We start from the raw sequence: 20,294 nt of genomic DNA on the forward strand, positions 1-20,294 counted from the left end.
CATTCCTAACCCCCACATGAGAGGTGGGTCTGCTGGCCAGGAAGGTGGGTTCTGCTGGGGAGTTACTGCCTCAGAGAAGCAGCATCGTCAGAGCGGGTGCTCGTGGGGAGGGAATGTGTGGGTGGCCCCGCAGAGCCTGGGGCAGAACTACTGCCCAACAAATATTGGATATTCTCTTCATTAACAATGGAATCACATCCTCTATCTGGAGGTTAGACTTTGTCTCATCGATATTCTGTTCCCAAGCAAGCCGAAGTCCTATCTCCTGCAAGGGCCCGACGCTCCCCTGCTCCTGCCTGTGCCACATCTGGGAAGCCTCCATCTTTTCAGAAGCTTCTTCTGGCCTGATCACCCCCTGCTTGATAAGCTGATGCATAGATGGGGAAGGGCTCTGTGTACCTTGTTCACATAAGCAAGTGTTCATGAGCCTAGACCAGGGGTGGGCAAACTTTTTGACTCGAGGGCGACAATGGGTTCTTAAACTGGACAGGAACAAAAGCATGGATGGAGTGTTTGTGTGAACTAATACATGTTAACACTGCTGCTGGTGAAGGAGCAGAGGGGAGAGCAAGAGAACCCTCCACTCTTTCGGCTCCGCGGGCCGGATAGAACAGCCGAATGGGCCGGATCCGGCCCACGGGCCGTAGTTTGCCCACGGCTGGCCTAGACAGTGTGCCAGGCCTGTGCTGGGCACTGCCTTGGAGACACATAGGAAAGTGGGTTATTGTCCTGGGTCATCCCCATCCCCCCATAACCCCCCCACCCATGATTTCTAAGCACATGGGGCTGGAAGCGTTTGCCTTGGGGCATTCCTTCCTGAGAGTACCTGATTCGGTTTCTTTCCACTTGGCTGATCTTGGTTTTCTTGGGCCCAAAACACATTTTAAAGACAGCCTCAATCTTCTTATAGCTGTTGGCTTCAGTAATCTTAAGAAAACACTCTGTGGCTGTTGTTGTCCACATGGGGTGTAAAAGCAAGCCTTTAAAATACTTCTTACCCATGCTGTAAATGTCACAGACGCTGTTTCCTACGATTAATTCTATGTATTAAGCACGGAGATACGCATGAGTAGAACAGGTCGACAGACGTTTCCTGTAGAGGACGTGGTATTTTAGCTTGCAGGCCGTGTGGGCTCTGCCCCAGTCCCTCCGCTTTGCTGTTGCTGCCTAAAAGCAGCCCGACACAGTCGGCAAAGGAACGGGTGTGACTGAGTGCTCCAATAAAACTTAATCTACGGAACGGGCTGCAGGCCAGATGTGGCCGCCTGGTAGTGTGCGGGCCCCTGGGGAGTAGGAGGAGCTCTGGACTCGAGTTCAGGCTCCTGGACCCCAGATGAAGCTCTGCCCTTCGCATCTGTGGCGCCCTTGATAAGGCGTTTAATCTCTGCGGCCCAGGGCCGTCCCTGCGAGGTTCGGTCAGGATGAAAGGGAATGTTGGATGCACCCGCTTAGCCAGCGCCTGGCACCGGGCGAGGCCCAGGGCTGTAATCCCTGGAGAGGGCAGTCCCTGCAGTGGGTAAGCATGGCCTCTGGGGCCAGACAGTTGTGGCCTTGAACCCCAGAGCTGTCCCATGACCCCTCCGGGTCTGGGTGTCCTTATATCTAGAATGGGGGTGAAAGCAGTACCTCCCTCCCTCATGGGGATTGGTGGGAAGGAAACAGGCAGTGTGCTTAAAGCACTTAGCAAACAGGGACTGAGGATCATTGCTCTGTGATTGTCATTGCTGCTGTTGATTTTCTTGTATCTCAGTGAGACCACCCACCACTTTAGAAGCAGTTCCTGAGGCCCTGCCAGTCTAAAATGCTATCTGTTATTTGATAGGTTGTTGTACTGCCACTTTACATATATATATATTCCATTGCTCATTAAAGAAACACATATAGAGCGCCTTATATATGCCAGGTATTATTCTAAACACATGGCAAATGTTAAATTTTAACAACCCTATGAAATAGGTTTCGTCATTATCTCCTCTGTTTTACAGACAAAGAAACTGAGGCCCAGAGAGGTTAAGGAACTTGTCCAAGGTCACACAGCTAGTGGCAGAGCTGTCTTGTGCACCAGAGTTCATGCTCTTCACTTGCCTCCACTCTTGTTAGGAGATGCTTCTCTGCATCCAAGACCTTCTTCGTGGACACAGGGCCACGCTGCGGCCCTCAGCCCTGCGCCCTTTCTGCAGATGAGTTTACCCCTAGGTGCTGTTCAGTTCACCGAGTCATCCCTTGGCCCCCATACACACCCACATACCATCCTGGGTAACCCCAGTAATTGCAGCCAGTTCCATCATAATAATTTTAGTAGCAGTAGCTAACATTTATTGAGGGTTATCAGGTGCCAGGCGCTGTGACCGTGTCATTTAATCTTTCCAACCAACCTATGAAGTAGGTCCTATTACCATCTGCATTTTACAGCAGAGAAAAATGAAGAAAAGAGAGACAAAGAAAAGACATGAAGGGGACTCTCCCAGGGGACCTTCGAGCCTGACTCTGCGCCCTGTCCTTCACTGCCTCCCTTGGCTGGCTTATAAATAAAAGTAATGACGCTAGCTAATGTAAGCTGAACAGCTACTCCACACCAAGCCCTCCTCTGGGTGCTTCATATGTATCATCTCATTTAACCTCAAACAACCTTATGAAGTTTATCTCTCTCTCTCTCTCTTTATTTTTTTTTAGTCTGTTTTTACTGATTTTAGATAGAGAGGAAGGAAGAGGAGAAGAACGAGAAAAAAACATCCATCAGCTGCTTCCTGCACGTCCCCTACTGGGGATCGAGCCCCAAATCTGGCTATATATATATATATATATACTCTGACCAGGAATTGAACCAGCAGCCTTTTGGTGCACGGAACGATGCCCAAACAACTGAACCACACTGGCCAGGGCTGAAGATGATGTCTTAAACCCATTGCAGATAAGGAAACTGAGGCGCAGAGAAGTCAAGTTACTTTTGCAAGGTGCTCCATCGCTCAGATGCCCCTTTAAGAATGAAAGACTTTCCCCCAGCACCGCCCGGCCCTGTGGCAGCGGGAGAGAGACCCCTTGCCCAAGGTTCTTTCCCCTTCCTGGGGCAGCCTTTATCCGATGACCGGCTGATGTGGCGGCATAAGGCCCAGCCTTCTCGCCCCACACCGCAGCTCTGAAGGGTCACTCATCTTCAGAACTCCCTGCAGGGTTGCCTGAAGCTTCCGTGGAGGCTGCCTGGCAACTCCGCTGCTCCCCTGCCCGCTCCAGCATCCTCCCTGACCTCCCACAGCACTGATCCCAAGAGGATCCCAATAGGCATTTCAGAGCTGCCCCCCGGGGACCTGGACTGTAACAGTGGTGGACCAGGATTGGAACCTGAGCTTTTCACTGCTCCTGCCAGGGGCCTGGCCTGCAGCAATCTCTCCACTCGGCTTCGGCCGCCCCAGCTCTAAGGACTGGGATCGGTGGGCTGCCTGGGATCCGTGGGGCTGGGACCAGGTGGTGCAAGCAGGAGGCCTTCTGACATTGTCCCTGCCACCAGGGAGCTCTGCTTGTCCCTAGGAGGCCTGATTCCACCCAATCTGGCTAGAACTAGGGGTGTAGAACCCAGTACAGGCAGCCCAGGACAGTGGGGTCGAGGCAGGCTGGGCTGCTGGGCTTAGAGATAGGCCTGACTCTGGGCTGGTGTCATCACCCCCTAACTAACGCCCCTGCTCCGCATCTCCTGCCCGCCCACAGCTGCTCACCATTCTTGCTGCTTCGAGCGGTAACTTGGAGCCAAAACCTGATGTGGACTTTGCCGCTGTCCCCAAAATGCCATGTGCTTCCTGCAGCCGGGTCTCAGCTCTGAGGGCTCCTCTCCCCTAGAGCGATCCAGCCATCCTCCATCCAGGGACCCCTGTGGGGCTCAACTCCAATGCCTGTGGCGGAGAGAGGCCCACGGGGGCGGAGGGCATGGGGAGGACAGACCGGTCCGCTGCGCTTTATCTGCTTCCAAGTGGCTGACTTTTCCCGAGAAAGCACATCCTGGGTGGTCCCCCACAGCAGCCAGTCTCCTGTGGGAACCCTTTCCTAGTCGCTGCTCCTCACCTCCCCAGGCCGGTCTGGGGCTCCCTCTCTGGGCTCATCAGGGCTCGAGTCCTGCCCTCTCCTCGCAGACCACACGCCACTGGGATGAGTTCGTTATTTCCCTGTGGCCCCACGCTGTGAGCTTCTCATCAGAGACTGCATCTCGCTCATCTCTGGCTCCTCGGCCCCCAGCACAGCCCGGCCCAGGCCGGGCCCCAGCACATGGTCAGGAACAGCTCGCTGGCCTCCGTCCTGTGGTTTATCAGCCTCTTTGGTCAAAGGTTTGTCAGGGAAGAAGCTAGAATCCACCACCTGAAATTAGGTTTTGGCTCCTCTGTATCCCGTGGACCGCAGTCGCCATGGTTTTGGGTGTGTTGGCTGTTCGCATCATGAATGTGACTAACCTAAGCTTCCCAATGGCCTTGAAGTGCAAGTCTGGAAGCTATCGGATCTGAGTCGTGTTTGTCTTTCAGCTCCTTCTGCATAGAGTTTGTGACGGGCCTGGCGAAGTGGCTGGAGTTGTCCGAAGCCGTCCTGCCCACCATGACTGCTTTTGCCAGCGGCCTGGGAGGCGAAGGAGCGGACATGTTTGCTCAGATTTTAACGAAGGACCCCATCTTGAAGGACGACCCATTGGTGATCACCCAGGTACACCCACCACCAGGTGACGGCTGCTAGGGGAACCAGAAAAAAGGGTTTTCTAAGTCAGGCTGAAAACCTCCTAGGGGGCTGGGGGAGTTGGAAGAAAAAATACTTCATCAAAATATCGTATGATGATGATGATGATGATGATCATAGCTATGTTAAATGACCATTATTGAATATCTACTATTGATTTAATGTATTACTTAAATAGTGTTTAGTATGTGTTAGTACCTTTACAAATATTAACTCATTTAATTCTCAAAGCAACTTTATGAGGTTGGTAGTGTGAGCATTCCCATTTTCTAGATGAGAAAACTGAGGTACAGGGAGATTAAGTAACTTGTTCAAGGTCATGCAGCTGGCAGGTGGCTGAGCCCAGATTTGAACCTTGCCACTCTGACTCCAGAGCCCCAGCTCCTGGTGCCAAGGTGTGGCTCTTTTGTTCAGAAGTAGCAGCTTTGCTGTGTGTCCCTGGGCATGTCACTCACCGGCTCTGTGTGCAGTTAAAACAGGCAGCTTGTGACACGGGCTGTTGGTGGGTCGACTGAGCAGGTTTAAAACAGCCCTTCCTCTCCTTCGTTTCACTCACTGAAATGCTCACACACTCATTTGTTTGCTTACTTGTTTGTCTGGCTCACCACTAGAGTCTGAGGCAGAGATACTGTCTGTCTTGCTCTCCCACTTAGTAAGAGTCAATACATTTGTGTCAAATGAGCTGGCTGGTTACATAACAACTTATTGCCAATTTCTGCTACTTTTCCCCAGGACCTGCTGAGCTTCTCACTCAAGGATGGTGAGTTGGTTTTCTACCGTCTGTAAATTGTGGGTGCTCGTCTTCACCCGGTAAAGCCAGTGATGGGCTGCCACTGGTTGCCCGGTTAACTGTGGTCATTTTGGTGCAAGGAGGGAAAGGGAACCCCATTCAGCCAGGGAGCCGGGAGCACTTCATTTGTGCCAAGCACTCTGTGGCACTTCTTCGCGGTTATTTCATTTGTTCCTCGCAATGCCTGTGGTTTTACCTCCTAAGTAGTTCTTGAATCCGGCCCCGTCTTCATCTCCACCCACCACCCTGGCCTGAGCCACCGTCAGCCCCTCCTGGATGACAGCAGGGGTCTCCTCACGGGTCTTCCTGCCATCACTCTGTCCAGCAGTTTGGCCTCCACCCTGCAGCTCAGATGATCCTCCTGCACATCGACCACGCTGCCTCCTGGCTCCCACCCACGGCCACCCCAGCTGCCTCCTGGTGGGCTGGCCCCTTCACCTCCTCCTCTCTTACCACGCACGCCCTCCCCTCTCCCCAGGCCGGCCTCCCTGAGTGCACCCTGCTCCTGGCACCAGGGGTCTTTGCACGTGCCCCTCCCCTGGCTGGAGAATGTCCTCTCGCCCAGGTGCTCTCTCCCTCTCCCTCATCCCTCCACTCAGTCATCACTTCCCAGGGAAAGGCCCTGGCACGCCTCGGCGTGATGCCAGCCACGGTTGCCGTTGAACGCCCCGCTGCACGCTGCTTTGCTTGGTAACTGGCTTGCCCTTCGGACCGTAAGCTCCATGGGGGCAGAACCATGCCCAGTTTCCTTCACCACATACTTCCAGCTCCTGCACATAGTAAACACTCCGCAAACATCTGCTGGATGAATGAATGGGATGGATCCTCGTGTTCTGTTTTAAGGATGAGGAAGTGGGCTCAGAGAGGTTAAGCAATTTACCCACACTTGCTCAGTTAGTGGCAGTTCAGGATTTCACTACATTCGTTTCCTAGGACTGTCGTAACAAATTTCCTGAGATGGGTGGCTTAAAGCAACAGAAATTTATTCTCTCACAGTTCTGGAGGCCAAAAGTGTGAAAGCAAGGTGTCAGCAGGATCCTGCTCTCTCCGAAGGCTGTAGACGAGAATCCTTCATGCCTTTAGCTGCTGATAGCTCCAGGTGCTCTTTGGCTGTGGCTGCATCTCCTTGGCTTGTGGCTGCATCACTGCAGTCTCTGCCTCCATCCTCCAGGGCAGGGGTCCTCAAAAACTGCGGCCCGCCGAAAACATTTATCCGGCCCGCCGGGTGTTTTTGCCGCCGCTGCCTGTCCTGCTTAGCAGCCGACTCGTCCCGGACCCCCAGTGCGCGTGTGTGGAATGTCTGAGGGACAGTGAACTGGCCCCCTGTTTAAAAAGTTGGAGGACCTCTGGTTCAGGGCTTCCCCTCCTCCTTCCTTTCCTCTCTGCATGTCTCTTATAAGGACATTGTACAAGGTGACTTCACCTTGAGGTCTTTAAATGAATTACAGTAACCCGCCCCCCTCCTCTGCAGTTTCACTTTCCATGGTTTCAGTTACCCATGTTCTACCACAGTTTGAAAATATTAAATGGAAAATTCCAAAAGTAAGCAACTCATAGGTTTTAAATTGCACGCCGTCTGAGTAGTGTGATGAAATCTTGAAGTCCTGCTCTGTCTGGCCTGAGATGTGAATTGTCCCTTTGCCCAACATATCTCTGCCATACATGCCACCCTCCCATTAGTAACAGAATAGCCATCTCAGTTATCAAATCGTTTATCAGAGAGAGAGAGAGAGACCACCGTCACATAACTTAATGAACAGTATATTGTTATAATTGTTCTATTTTCTTATTAGTCATTGTTTCTCTCTTACTGTGCCTAATTTATAAATTAAACTTCCTCATAGGTTTGTATGTAAAGGAAAAACGTGGTATATATAGAGTTCAGTACTATCTGCAGTCTGGCATCCACTGGGGGACTCAGAACCGTGTCATAGTTGGGCCATCTATTCAAGTCCCTCCGCATAATTTCCATGAGCGCAGGGCCTTGTCTGGATTGCATATCATCGCATCTCAGCATCTACAGCACTTTTGGGCATACGGGTGGGCATTTAGTACTGGATGGATGGATGGACGGACGGACGGACGGATGGATGGACGGATGAAAGGATATATGAATGCATGCATACATGGATGGATGGATGGATGGATGGATGGATGGATGGATGGGATGGACGGACGGACGGACGGATGGATGGACGGATGAAAGGATATATGAATGCATGCATACATGGATGGATGGATGGATGGATGGATGGATGGAAGGAAGGAAGGATGGGTAGGGTGGACAGATGGCTTTTCTTTAGAGGACAAGCTGACGCATGAGCAGGGTTCAGTCTCTGTTGCAGACATTGATGAGGTGGGCACACAGCGGAGGAGGAGGCTCTCTCTGCTGCTGGGTTTCCCTCGAGCGTGAGGCGAGGTGATTGGTCATGAAATCAGCCCAGGACATCCACATGAAAAGCTGCATTTCCCAGAACATCCTGGAAGGTTGACCTTTACCGACAGGATTGGGATCTGAGTCACAGAACGATGCCATTTGGGCAGCTGGATGGAATTTGGGGGAGTGCTAATCACGTTTTTCTCCTCACCCTGTAAGAACCCACAGAGCTCTTAGCACACACAACTGAAACAATGCGCCTTTTGTGTGTTGAAGGTTAACCTAAATGTGAGCTGACTCTAAACTGGGCTTTTGGCCCTTGGCACTGCGGCCGTTTGGGGCTGGGTCCTTCGCTGTGGTGGGGCCACCCTGTGCATGGTAGGATGTTCAGCTGCATCCCCGGCCTCCCGTCACTAGACGCCGGAAGCACTTTCTGAGTGCTAACAACCAGAAATGTCTCCATACATTGTCACATGTTCTGGGGTGGGGGGCGCACAGGACAGCAACACAGCTCTGGACAAGAGCCAGTGCTCTAGGACCCCAAATTTGGCCATCTCAGGTAGGGCTGCTTTATTTGTAGTCGGTAATCTTTACAGGGTATTCTAGTTGCTCTTCTAGGTCCCCAACATCGCTTATGAAGTATTGCATAGTATATAATCCTCAGCTGCTAAGGCAGGTCCTGGTATCTCCACTGGCAGGAGAAGAGAACCTAGTCAGGAGGTTAAGTAACCCAGGACAACCTTTCAAACTTTCAAAATGCCATGTAAGGCAAAGCCGGTCTCCTTGTGAACTCTGCGTTCGTGCCCTGGAGACTTAAACTGAATCACGGTTTTTGCCCTCTGAACTCTGAAGCCAAAGATAGCGTCAACTCTGGGCCAAGGAACCTGCGGAGGTGCACGCTGCATGGGACGTCGCAATCCCTACTGCAAACTTGGCTCTATCTACTTCCTGGCTTGGTCTTTATTACTGGATCGCAAGCCCTGCCTCCCTGGTGAATCAGAAGGGTTTGAGATATTGGTCTTTGGCGACGGTGAAATGCAAACATTGTCATCTGGTTGCTGGGTTCTCCATCAGCATCCTAGAGCGTCATACAGCTTGTTACCAGCATGAACATTGGCTGGTCCATGCATTCAGCAAATAAGAACTGAACACCCAGGGCATGTGCCAGGCCCTGTGCTGGGCCCTGGGAGTGATTTTAACCATAGCTGATACTCTCTGAGTGCCTATCAGGCCCTGAGCTCAGTGTTTTATGCTAATTTTGTCAACCCCTCAGCAACTCTGGGATGTCAGCTCCAAGTCCAGCAGCCTGGCCACCAAGATCCTTGAAGTGACCCTGACATGCTGCCACTCTGAAGTCCCCATGCCTGAGAATACCTTGGGAGATTACCTGTGCCCCTGGCAGCCTGTTCCACTGCAGCCTTAACAAATGGAATAAAAATGAATCACTAATTATAATTGCCACCAATTAAATCACCATGGCCAAGGCTTGGTTAGTTTCCACAGCTTGATTATCACCTGGGTGCAATAGTCTCTGATCCCCTGAAGGCACAGTGAGCTCCTTTGTTTGGAGCTTTAATTGATCCCATAATCCAAGATACAACATGCAGTTGTCTGTTTCCCAGCACGTAGACAGTTCCACATCGAGGGAGGCAGCCAAGGGCAGCTGGGCATATGCTGCCAGACCATAGCTTGCTCTGAGGACCCTAGCTCAAGGAAGGTTCAAGGAAACCTCAAACTTCAGGACTTGAGGCTGCAACTTGTCAAAGGCTAACCACTACTACTTTAGTATAATATTATTGACGAGCAAAGGAGACAATTCTGTAACATTCGTTGGGGCCGGTCCTAGAACAGGTGTCCTCGCTTCAAAACTTTGTGATGTGCATTTTAGACAGCACACATCATCACACAGGCTACACGAAGTGGGTGCAGAGTAGCTGGATACTGAGCCCTTGTGCTTTCCCCTCTTTGTCAAAAAGATCCGGTGTGGGAGCGACATCCTGGGCCAAACGGGGTGCACATCTTTTTCCCCATTTTTAAAAATTGTGGTAAAATACATATAACATAAAAGTTAGCACCTTACCCATTTTTAAGTGTACATTTTCATGGCATTAGCTACATTCACATTGTTATGAACCATCACCACCATCCCTCTTCATCTTGCAAAACTGGAACTCTGTCCCCATTAAACAATAACTCCTCATTGCCCCCTTCTCAATGCCCCCCCCGCCCCCAGTAGCCATCATTCTACTTTCTGGCCCTATGAGTTGGGGTGTAGGGGGGTGTTCACATTTTTAAAGTTTTTGATATAAATATTGTCAGACTGTATACTCACTGGGCTAGTGTGGCTCAGTGGTTGAGCATTGACCTATGAACCAGGAGGTCACTTCAATTCCCTGTCAGGACACAGGTTGTCAGGGCTCAATCCCCAGTGTGGGGCCTATGGGAGGCAGCCAATCAATGCTTCTCTCTCATCATTGATGTTTTTCTTTCTCCCTCACTCTTCCTCTCTGAAATCAATAAAAATATATATTTTATAAATAAATAAATAAATAAATAAATATTGTCAGACTGCACACTCTCACCTGAGCACCATGTTCATCGCCTCCTTAACAGCTTTGGGATTTTTTTAAAAAAATGACCTTGGCTAATTTGGTGAAAAAGTACTACCTTGCTTTTGATTAATATTTTAACTAGAGGCCCGGTGCACAAAAAACTTGTGCACTCATTGGGCGGTGTGTGTGTGGGGGGTCCCTCAGCCCGGCCTGCTGGGCGGTGTGGGGGGGCGGGGTCCCTCAGCCCGGCCTGTGCCCTCTCGGGGGATGACCATCTGCTGGCTTAGGCCCACTCCCCGTGGGATTGGGCCTAAGCTGGCAGTCAGGCATCCCTCTGGCAGCCCTAGCGCGACTGAGGAGGCGGGAGAGGCTCCCACCACCACCGCTCTACTGGCAGCCGTCAGCCTGGCTTGTGGCTGAGCAGAGCTCCCCCTGTGGGAGCGCACTGACCACCAGGGGGCAGCTCCTGCATTGAGGGTCTGCCCCCTGGTGGTCAGTGTGTGTCATAGTGACCAGTCATTCCCAGTCGTTCTGCTGTTAGGGTCAATTTGCATATTGTCCTTTTATTATATAGGATAATTGCACATATTCCATCCAGGAAGCTGTCCTATTGTTTAATTGACTGGTTCTCATGGGTTGCGTGTTTAAGATGTTTCCAGGGTTTGGGTTTTGTCAGTTGCTCTGCTGTTAACATCCCTGTTCTTAAAGGCAAACTGACTCCCTGCCCATGTTGTTTCTCTCTCTCGAGGGCGCTATGATGCTCGGGCCCGGGTCCTCATTTGCCACGTGACCTCCCTCCTCTGCCTGCCTGTGGGGGAGCTGGATCTTCTTGAAGAGACGTTCCTTGAGAGCCTGAAGGAAACCAAAGAGGAGGAATCTGAGTAAGTGAGCCCTGAGACCGGCCCCATCCACCAGGAATCCAGAACGGCCACTTGAGTGCACTTTCCAGATAAAAATCCCCTCTTTCCATGAAGAGACAGTGCACAGAACGTCCCAAGGCAGCCAGACTGGCCATGTGGCCTTAGCAAGTCATTTCCCTTCTCTGGGTCCTGGTCCTCATTTCTAGTAAAAGGAGATTGAATGGGTGATTGCTAAGGGCTTGTGACTTTAACATTCTATGGTCCCAATACCCTGCTTCACATTGGGTTCTTGTCTGTGGGCCGGAGTGGCCTGGGTTCAAATCCTGCCTCTCACATCCATCTGCCTTTTTGACCTTGGGCAGGTGCCCTCCATTCTCTAAAGTACAACATTCTTACCTGTAAAATGGGAATCAGGATAGCATACTCCCAGAGTGGTTGTGAAAAAGGAATGTGACCATATTATAAGCTGCTCGGCTCAGGGCTGGCATGAGCAGGTGGTCGGTATGGGAGTCCTTCCCTTCCCCCCCACCCACGTGCCCCGGGACCTACCAGCTGTAGAGCGGCTTTGCTATCTATGCATTGTCGGGAGTGTGTAGAGGGAAATTATCCTGGAAATTTGGCCAGAGCTCAGCTCTTTGCTAAACACAGAATCTAATCCCAGAGCAATCAATCGATCCTGTCACAGCCTAATTGTAGGCTCCGTGCACCAGGCACGTCTCCCAGCCTTGGGTTTTGTTTTGCCACGGTGACGGTCTGAGCAGCCAGGTCGTGCCAGCTCAGCCCAGCTGGGAATTTAGCTCTGAAGCCAAGTTCAGACCTGGAGCCGCCCTCCTGCCAGGGTTTGGAGGGCAAAGGGAGAGGTGGTTTGCTTGAGAAAGGCGGAAGCTTGGTCTGTTTTAAAAACCTGACGGCAGACTTGCTTTGACTCCCAAGGCTGTGTTAAGAAAGAAACAGGTCGCCGAAACCGGTTTGGCTCAGTGGATAGAGCGTCGGCCTGCGGACTGAAAGGTCCCAGGTTCGATTCCGGTCAAGGGCATGTACCTGGGTTGCGGGCACATCTCCGGTGGGGGTGTGCAGGAGGCGGCTGATCGATGTTTCTCTCTCATCGATGTTTCTGACTCTCTATCTCTCTCCCTTCCTCTCTGTAAAAAATCAATAAAATATATTAAAAAAAAAAAAGAAAGAAACAGGTCAATGACCACCATCACGAGGGCTGCTCAGCGTCTGGAAATGTATTGGACGTTTGTAGTGTCTTAGGTGCCTTGAAATGAAGGAAACTCTCAGCTATTGTTTGCAAAGCTTATTGTCAGAAAGAAACATATTACCCAGAGGATTTGTTCTGAAGATGCCGGTAGTCAGGTCAGGGAATGTGTAGACACAGAAGTTCTAACACAGCCCAGCTCTGCCACTTACCAGCCGTGTGACCTTGGACAAGTTAGTTCACTTCTCTGGGCCTCAGTTTCCTCACCTGCAAAATGGGGATGATAATAATAGCACCCTGCTCCTAGGGTTCTCCTGGGGCTCAAATGAGTCCATACATGTCAAGTGCTTCAGGCGGGCTTTGTGCAGAGCAACTGGCTGATAAATATCATTTGCTATAGTATCTGTTATCATGGTTGTTATTACTATGTATGAACTCTTTCCTCAGAAAAATACTCCATGTGTGGAATTTTTAGTTCAGTGTTAGGGACTTTGGACACTTCTCAGGTTCTATCTGTGGTCTCTGGAAGGACCTGAGACCCAGGAAAAGCATAGCAAGTGTTCAGCCTGGTTCTTGGTTTGATTCTGCCACCCAGCCTCTGTGTGGCCCTGGACATGTTGCTTTCCCTCTCTGGGCACCAGCACCAGTTTCTTCACCTATACAAGCAGAGGATCGAATTGTACATAGGTTTCTTTTAACTCTAAGGTTTTGTGTTTCTGCAAGGCGAGCTTATCACTCGGCACCCCAAGGGGATCCTTTGCAGCTGGGGTTCAGGGTGTGACGTACCTCCTTTCTGTTCTTGGGTCCCTGTCTGAGTCCGTGAGCCATCCAGGTTTTCCCCGTTTCTTTGATGATTTCACTCCTTTGTGCCTCAGTTTCTTCATCTCAGACTTGGGGATAATGGTAGTATCCCCATCATTAGGCAGTTAAGAGGATTCAGTTAATGAATTCATATCAAAAGCTTGGAACAGTGCCTGGCACATAGTAGGTCTCAGTGAACATTAGGTAAAGTCCTGCTGGAGGTTGACCCTGGTCACATCATAAGAACATTGTCAACATCTAATTTCTATCGAGTGTTTACTAGATGTCGGCACAAGAGGTCTCCTCATTGGAGTGTTCCTAACAATCTCCAGCGGGTTTCACAGGGAAGAAACAGGAAGTCAGAGGAGCGCCTTAACTTGCCCAAGGTCACCCAGTGGTCAAGGCATCATCTGATTCAACCACCTATCCAGTCTGCACGTCACTGGCCGTATCCCTCAAGGCCTGGTTGGCCAGCCCAGGTTTCCTCCTTAATTCTGAAGAAAGCAGTAAAGATAGTTATTTTATGGAGCTTTCTAAGCTTTAACTAGGAAGTGTCTCTAGATATCCCAGAGATAAGCTCTCCCTCTCTATCAACTGGAGAAGGTGACTAAAACAAAGAAGAGGGTGGGGCGAGGATGACTGTAAGGAGCACCCTCGCGGGGAGATCAGCTGGAGGGAATGAAACTGATGTGTGGGAGCCTGAGATGGACAAGGTGGCCTCTTGCTCTTGATTAAGCATCTGTGGCTCCAGCCTGGGGTTTGGCCCAGATCTGTGTTTAAACTCCCGCCTCTGTCTTTGGAAGGCGGACATGGAACGCCAACTCAGGGTCCTCTCTGGCATTCCAGAACCCGAGTGTGGCCAGGGACTAGGATGGCGGAGATCGCCATGGTACCTAACCAACAGGCAAAGTCAATAACAGGAACAGAGCTTCGTTTGAATTGGGATTTGTGCTCGGAACTCTCACTTCCAACTATAGGACAGACACATCATCGATGTCACTCAGAGCGAATGTCTCCTGCTTTCCATGTTGACATTCAGACAAGGGAAGTAATAGCAGGAATAAAACACCTGGATAATTAATGATGACTGGCAAAGCTCTTCCTGTTATGTACAAAACAGTTATGAGGAACGTTCAGGTGCTTATATAAATAAGGAAGTAGATTGGCAGTTCACGCGAATGCCTAGAGAGAAAGAGAGAGAGAGAGAGACTGACTAGGTGAAATGCTGCATTCTTTTTGATTCAGCAAATGTTTATAAACATTTCAATAATCATACAAAGCAGAATTCTAGAGATTAGAGTAATGGTTCATCCAATCTTGGCAAAATGAATTTGATACACTAGCATTCATACCTTTAGATACAGCAGCCTCAAGAACTATTTTTACTTTTTAGTTATTTTCTTCTCTTGAGGCTATGAGTCTCCCCCTCCATAAGCTCAGCTAAACATGATGATTAGTGTCTAGAAGCAGATGGGGCTGACAGATGTCAAGGGCACCAGCTCAAAAATGTGACTGTGTTCTTAAAAAACAAATCTGTAGTAATCATTAAAATGTTATAACATTCCAGCCTTGTTCTAATACCCCAGAATTGTATTCTCTTTTAAAATAATTTATTTTATTTATTTAAATTACAGTTTACATTCAATATGATTTTGTATTAGTTTTCAAGAGTATTACATAGTGGTTAGACAATCATATATATTACCACGTGTTTCCCCCGATATTTCTGGTACCTACCTGGTACCATACATAGCTATTGCAACCAGAATTTCATTCTTTTTTCTTTTAAGATATTTTTATTGATTTCATTTCAGAGAGGAAGAGAGAGGGAGAGAGACAAGAGAGAAATATCAATGAGAGGGCATCATTGATCAGCTGCCTCCTACACTCCCCCTACTGGGGACAAAGAACACAACCAGGGCATGTGCCCTGACTCGGAATTGAATTGTGACCTCCATCCATAGGTCAATGTCCTGGTTCATAGGTGGATCCTCAACCACTGAGCCACACTGGCTGGGCCAGAATTTCATTCTCGATGGTGACTGGCCTATGCTCTGTTCCGTGCCCCTCTGATTTTCATAGATGTGGACAGTGAGTGGGGGGATAAGATCGCCGCAGCAAGGGGTTCAGGATCAGAATGACTTGGTTCTGTTCAAGAAACATTTTCTGAGCACCCTCCAGGTCCTAGCCCAGGGCCAGCTGCTGAGGGTGGAAAGCAGGAGAGGCTCACCTGTGCCCTGGAGGTCTGGCCCTGCGGTTCTCAAACTAGGAATGCAGCAGGCCCCTGGAGAGCTGGTTACGGGTAGTTTCCGCACCCTCGCGCCCAGAGCTTCTGGCCCAGGAAGCTGTACCTTTAACGGCTACCCTCCGGGGATTCTGATGCAGTGGATCCAGAGCCCACCCTCTGAACATCAATGGTCTAGAAGTGCAGGCTAAGACCACCAGACAGATGACAACACGCCAGGGTTGTATGCGGACCATTGCCCAGAGCTCTCACCAGACCCCTGGGAATTCAGTACTGTTATTACCCCCCTTGCTGGGCATGTGCCCTGACGAGGAATCAAACCGGGGCCTCCTGGTTCATGGGTCAGTGCAGTGCTCCACCACAAAGCCACACTGACCGGGCAGGACAGACTATTTCTCACCATCTTGTGCAGTTCATGAGGGAAGAGAGGAGAAGGAAACAGATGTTGGTCCAAACTGCCGATCCCTGGCACCCAGAAGGGCCCCCAGGTCATCCACTCTCAGTCAGTGTGTTGATTGGTGAATGAGGAAGGAATGGATTTAATCTTTACAAACCAACTACCTTAAGAGGTAGGTGTTACTGTCCGAGTTTTACAAAAGAGGAAACTGAGGCTCGGGAAGACAGGAGCCACCGTTAGTCAGCATTCGCCGGGTGCCTTTGTGCCGCATGGTTGACAAACTTCCTCTTCACCGATCTCCTCAGCCCCTCGAGGGGGATCTTAACCCTGACTTTGTAACAGGGGGACAATAGTGACACGGCTTCAGGGATAAGATAAACCACATAAAACATAAAGTGTGGCAGCTGGCATGCAGGAATTCCCAATCAGTATTAACCATCTTTTATCATCTATCTGCTATCGCTCTACACGTTGAATTGTCCAAACTCCAACTTCAGTTCAGAGTTCGTGCCCCTGATGTCCGCTTGGTCCTACTCCTTCGTGTCCTAAAGCACTGAGGACCAGGTGTCCGTCGGGAAAACGGGGCTGAGTGACGCTCTGAGCACGCACGTTGGCCATTCTCAGGATTCAGCTGACCCAAAGCACTCTCAATGCTTCCCTCCCGCTACATCTTATAGCGTTTACATTTCCACTCCGAACGATAGAAGCTAGTGCCCCACGGCCAGGGTCTCCAGAGCAGGCATTTCTCTAACCCATCTTTGAAATGGTTATTCTGAAAGAAATTGGTTTCCGAATATCCCAGGAGGCGAGCTCAGATATCAAGGGGAAGGGAAGGAAGGAGGGGGGCGAGGGCGTCTGTGATTCTGTTTGGTACTCGTCTGGGTGCATCTGTTAAAAGATATTTTTGTGCTTCTTTTACTGTTACTGTTACTGTTATTTTTTTGTCTTTCCATCGTTCAACTAACAACCCTGTTAGGATGGATCCTTTGGGTAAGTAGAGCATCCCACACACTGGGATTCCCCAGCTGGGTTTTAGAATGTTCTCGGCTTTTTAAAAGCATCGATGGGCCCAGGGTGACCTTGGTACCTTGCTCTGAATGACAGAGTGCCCAGCATTGATCCCAGCTCGGGGGTTGGTGAGGCGGAGGGGTCTCCAGGGGTTCCAGGCACCACCCTAAGGACCAACCTCTTCTCCCTCAGAACGGCTGAGGCGTCCAGGAAGAAGAGAGAAAACCGGAAGAAATGGAAGCGCTATCTGCTGATAGGCCTGGCGACCGTCGGAGGCGGGACAGTGATCGGTGAGGCCAGCGCAAGCTGAGGTGGTGGCACGTGGGTCCCCTGCAGTTTAGAGTGACGGCAGATGTCAGGCTGGGAGTGGAGAAGGCCGAGATGGGCTGGCAGGTGTCCCCGGGCACGTAGTAGGTGCTCCATCAGCAGTGTGTTCATTCGTGTGCCTCTGTGGAAGGCAGTGGGTAGCGGAGGGGAGAATAACCCAGCAGGCCATGTCCTCACTCCCACCTTTACCCTACTTTCTGCTTTCTTGGCAGGAGTGACCGGGGGCCTGGCCGCCCCTCTTATTGCCGCCGGGGCCGCGACGATCATTGGCAGTGCTGGGGCAGCGGCTCTGGGCTCAGTGGCCGGCATAGCTGTCATGACGTCGCTGTTCGGTGCAGCTGGAGCTAGTCTGACAGGTAAGGTTCCAGAGGAGGGGGCAGTGAGGAGGGTGGCCCACCTCCTAAAGGACCCACCCAGATTGTCCCCAGTGAGGGCTCCCCGGGAGATGGAGGAGGAGCACACGACTTTTCTCACGCTGGGTCCCAGCCCTGCCAGAACTAGCAGCAGGCTGCACAGAGGACATGGGTGGGTGCAAGGCCTGCGTTTGAGAAACTGCACCTTGTGTAGTAGACGTCCTGAGAAAGGTCTCATTGGACCTGCTTGTCACCATTTAGGAAGTTTCTAGACAGGCCTCCTCGGAGGCACTTGGGCTTCCTCCTGTAAGAGAGCACATGGCTACTCTTCACTTCCCAGCATCTCCTGGGGGAGTTTTCCCAAATCATATGTGTCAGCAGCCCCCCCCTACATTCCTGTTCCACTCCTCACATGGGTTGTTGCTTTCCACATTGAGAATCTTGGTCAGTTTGATCCACTTTTACTGAAAGGAGCGTGTTGTAGCCCTGATGTTTGTGGGCAGGAAAAATGACATAGAACCGACTGAGAAGGACAGAGTGGTAGTTATGAGCCTGGGCACTGAGCTCCAACCCCAGCTCTGCCCCTCGGGGGCAGGCCAGCCTCCGGAAACCTCTTACCCTCATCGGTAATTGGGGACAGTAATGGCACCTGCCTTAGCGAGTTGAAAAGTGAGACATGTCCAAGGGCAGGGCACCTGGCCGGCACTCACGGTGTGAGTTGTGAACACAGAGAGCCTCTCTGACTAACAATCCCCGGGACCCCAGGTCACCTCCATTCTCATTTCTGTATCTGGGTCTTTAGGATACAAGATGAAGAAGCGTGTGGGGGCCATTGAGGAGTTCACATTTCTGCCTCTGACGGAAGGCAGGCAGCTGCACATCACCATCGCCATCACGGGGTGGCTGGCGTCCGGCAAATACCGTGAGGACCAGAGTGGAGTGGACAAGGGTGTAGAGGGGGTAGATGTTGGCTGAGCGGGCCTGCTGCTGTGGGCCTGACCCTGGCTCTTGCCTGTGTATGTCTATAGAGGGTGGGTAAGGGAGCCCCATTTTGCAGAGGAGGAAACTAAGGCTCAGGGAAGTAAGAAGACTTCATTCCACATCCATCTACTCATCCATTCATCTATCATCCATCATCCATTCATACAACTGTCTATCCATTCACCTATCCACCTATCTGTACATCTATCCATCATCTATCCTTTCATCAGTCATCCATCCAACTATCCATGCATCCTACTCTCCATCCATCTATATCCATCTATGTATCCATCTGTTCACCCACCCATCCACCCATCAATAAATCCATCCATTCAGCACTATGTATAGGTACACACCGTGGGCCTCTTGTCTCCCCCGAGGGTGAGTGGTCCCCTGTCCGGAAAAGTGGGGTGGGGCATCCTTTAACACAGACAGGAGGGATCCCACCTACCTGTGTCCTCCCCAGGCACCTTCAGCGCTCCATGGGCTGCCCTGGCACGCAGCTGCGAGCAGTACTGCCTAGCCTGGGAGGCCAAGTACCTGATGGAGCTCGGCAACGCCCTGGAGACCATCCTCAGCGGTCTTGCAAACATAGTGGCCCAGGAGGCCCTAAAGTACACAGTGTTGTCTGGTAAGTCCTCCTGTCTCTACCGCCAGCAGCATGCCCCCTGCTCCCAACCCACGCTGCTACCAGACCTTTGCATACCTGAGGCCCCAGGTGAGCCAGGCACTGTGCTGGACCGTAGGAACATGGAGAGGTTAAGACACTGAGTTCCTGTCTGTGAGAAGTGCAGAGTCTTCTTGGGGAGGAGACAGGTAAATGGCCAATCCCATTATCACATAATGTATCAGTTGGTTCTTGCTGCCTAAGAAGCCACCCCAAAATTCGGTGACTTAAAATAACCATCATTTATCATAATAGCTGCGGAGTCATGAGGCTTCATTTGGCTGGCCTTTGCTGGGTCTGCTCGTGGATCTGTGGGTCAGCTGACTGTCCACCGATCCAGCTAGCCTGGTCTGGAGCAACCAGGGCAACTTGCTCTGTCCCATTTGTCTCTCCTCCTCCTCCTGGGATCAGCAGGCTAGCCCACACCAGTGGCAGAGTACATGAGTGGCTGGCCTCCATGCACAAGTCCACTTGATGTCTCACATCTATTAGCATCTCATTGGCCAAAGCAAGTCACATGGCTGAGCCCGTAGTGGATGAGCAGGGCAGGGGCGGGACACTGCAGTTACCAGGCTAAGTGGGAGGGTACCAGGTGGAGGGACAAAACGGGGTATGAACCAGAATCTCACACATGACAGATGCCTGAGCAGAAGGGATCTGGTCCATGTGTCAAAAACGCATGAGCTTCAAGTTTCTTCTTTGCTATGTAGCAGTTTGACAACACTGGGAGAGCTTACAGGTTCCAAGGTAGAGATGCACTCACTCGGGCATCCAGTAGCCAGCCAACCCCTTCCCCAAAAGGACCCCTACCTCCTTCATCTCTGACCTTGCACCTCCCCAGGCATTACGGCTGCCCTGACCTGGCCGGCCTCACTCCTCTCTGTCGCCAACATCATCGACAACCCCTGGGGGGTCTGTCTCCATCGGTCAGCAGAGGTTGGCAAGCACCTGGCCCACATCCTGCTCTCCCGGCAGCAGGTACCTGGGAATGGCTGCAGTTGGGGCCCAGGGGGGGGGGGGGGGGG

At 51.1% G+C, this 20,294-nt stretch overlaps 1 protein-coding gene across 1 annotated transcript in view; it reads left to right on the forward strand.

Annotated features, from left to right (window-relative positions):
* Nucleotides 1-20,294, forward strand: part of TMCO4 (transmembrane and coiled-coil domains 4) — a 70,296-nt gene that overhangs the window by 9,691 nt on the left and 40,311 nt on the right. The window contains exons 3-10 of the mRNA XM_006766641.2: nt 4,506-4,680; nt 5,443-5,470; nt 11,178-11,310; nt 17,134-17,231; nt 17,481-17,624; nt 18,424-18,543; nt 19,069-19,233; nt 20,111-20,247. Coding sequence (XP_006766704.1) covers nt 4,506-4,680; nt 5,443-5,470; nt 11,178-11,310; nt 17,134-17,231; nt 17,481-17,624; nt 18,424-18,543; nt 19,069-19,233; nt 20,111-20,247 — 1,000 coding nt within the window. The remainder of the gene's footprint in view (nt 1-4,505; nt 4,681-5,442; nt 5,471-11,177; nt 11,311-17,133; nt 17,232-17,480; nt 17,625-18,423; nt 18,544-19,068; nt 19,234-20,110; nt 20,248-20,294) is intronic.

This window comes from Myotis davidii, unplaced genomic scaffold, assembly GCF_000327345.1.
Source record: "Myotis davidii unplaced genomic scaffold, ASM32734v1 scaffold299, whole genome shotgun sequence".
Taxonomy (NCBI): Eukaryota; Metazoa; Chordata; class Mammalia; order Chiroptera; family Vespertilionidae; genus Myotis; species Myotis davidii.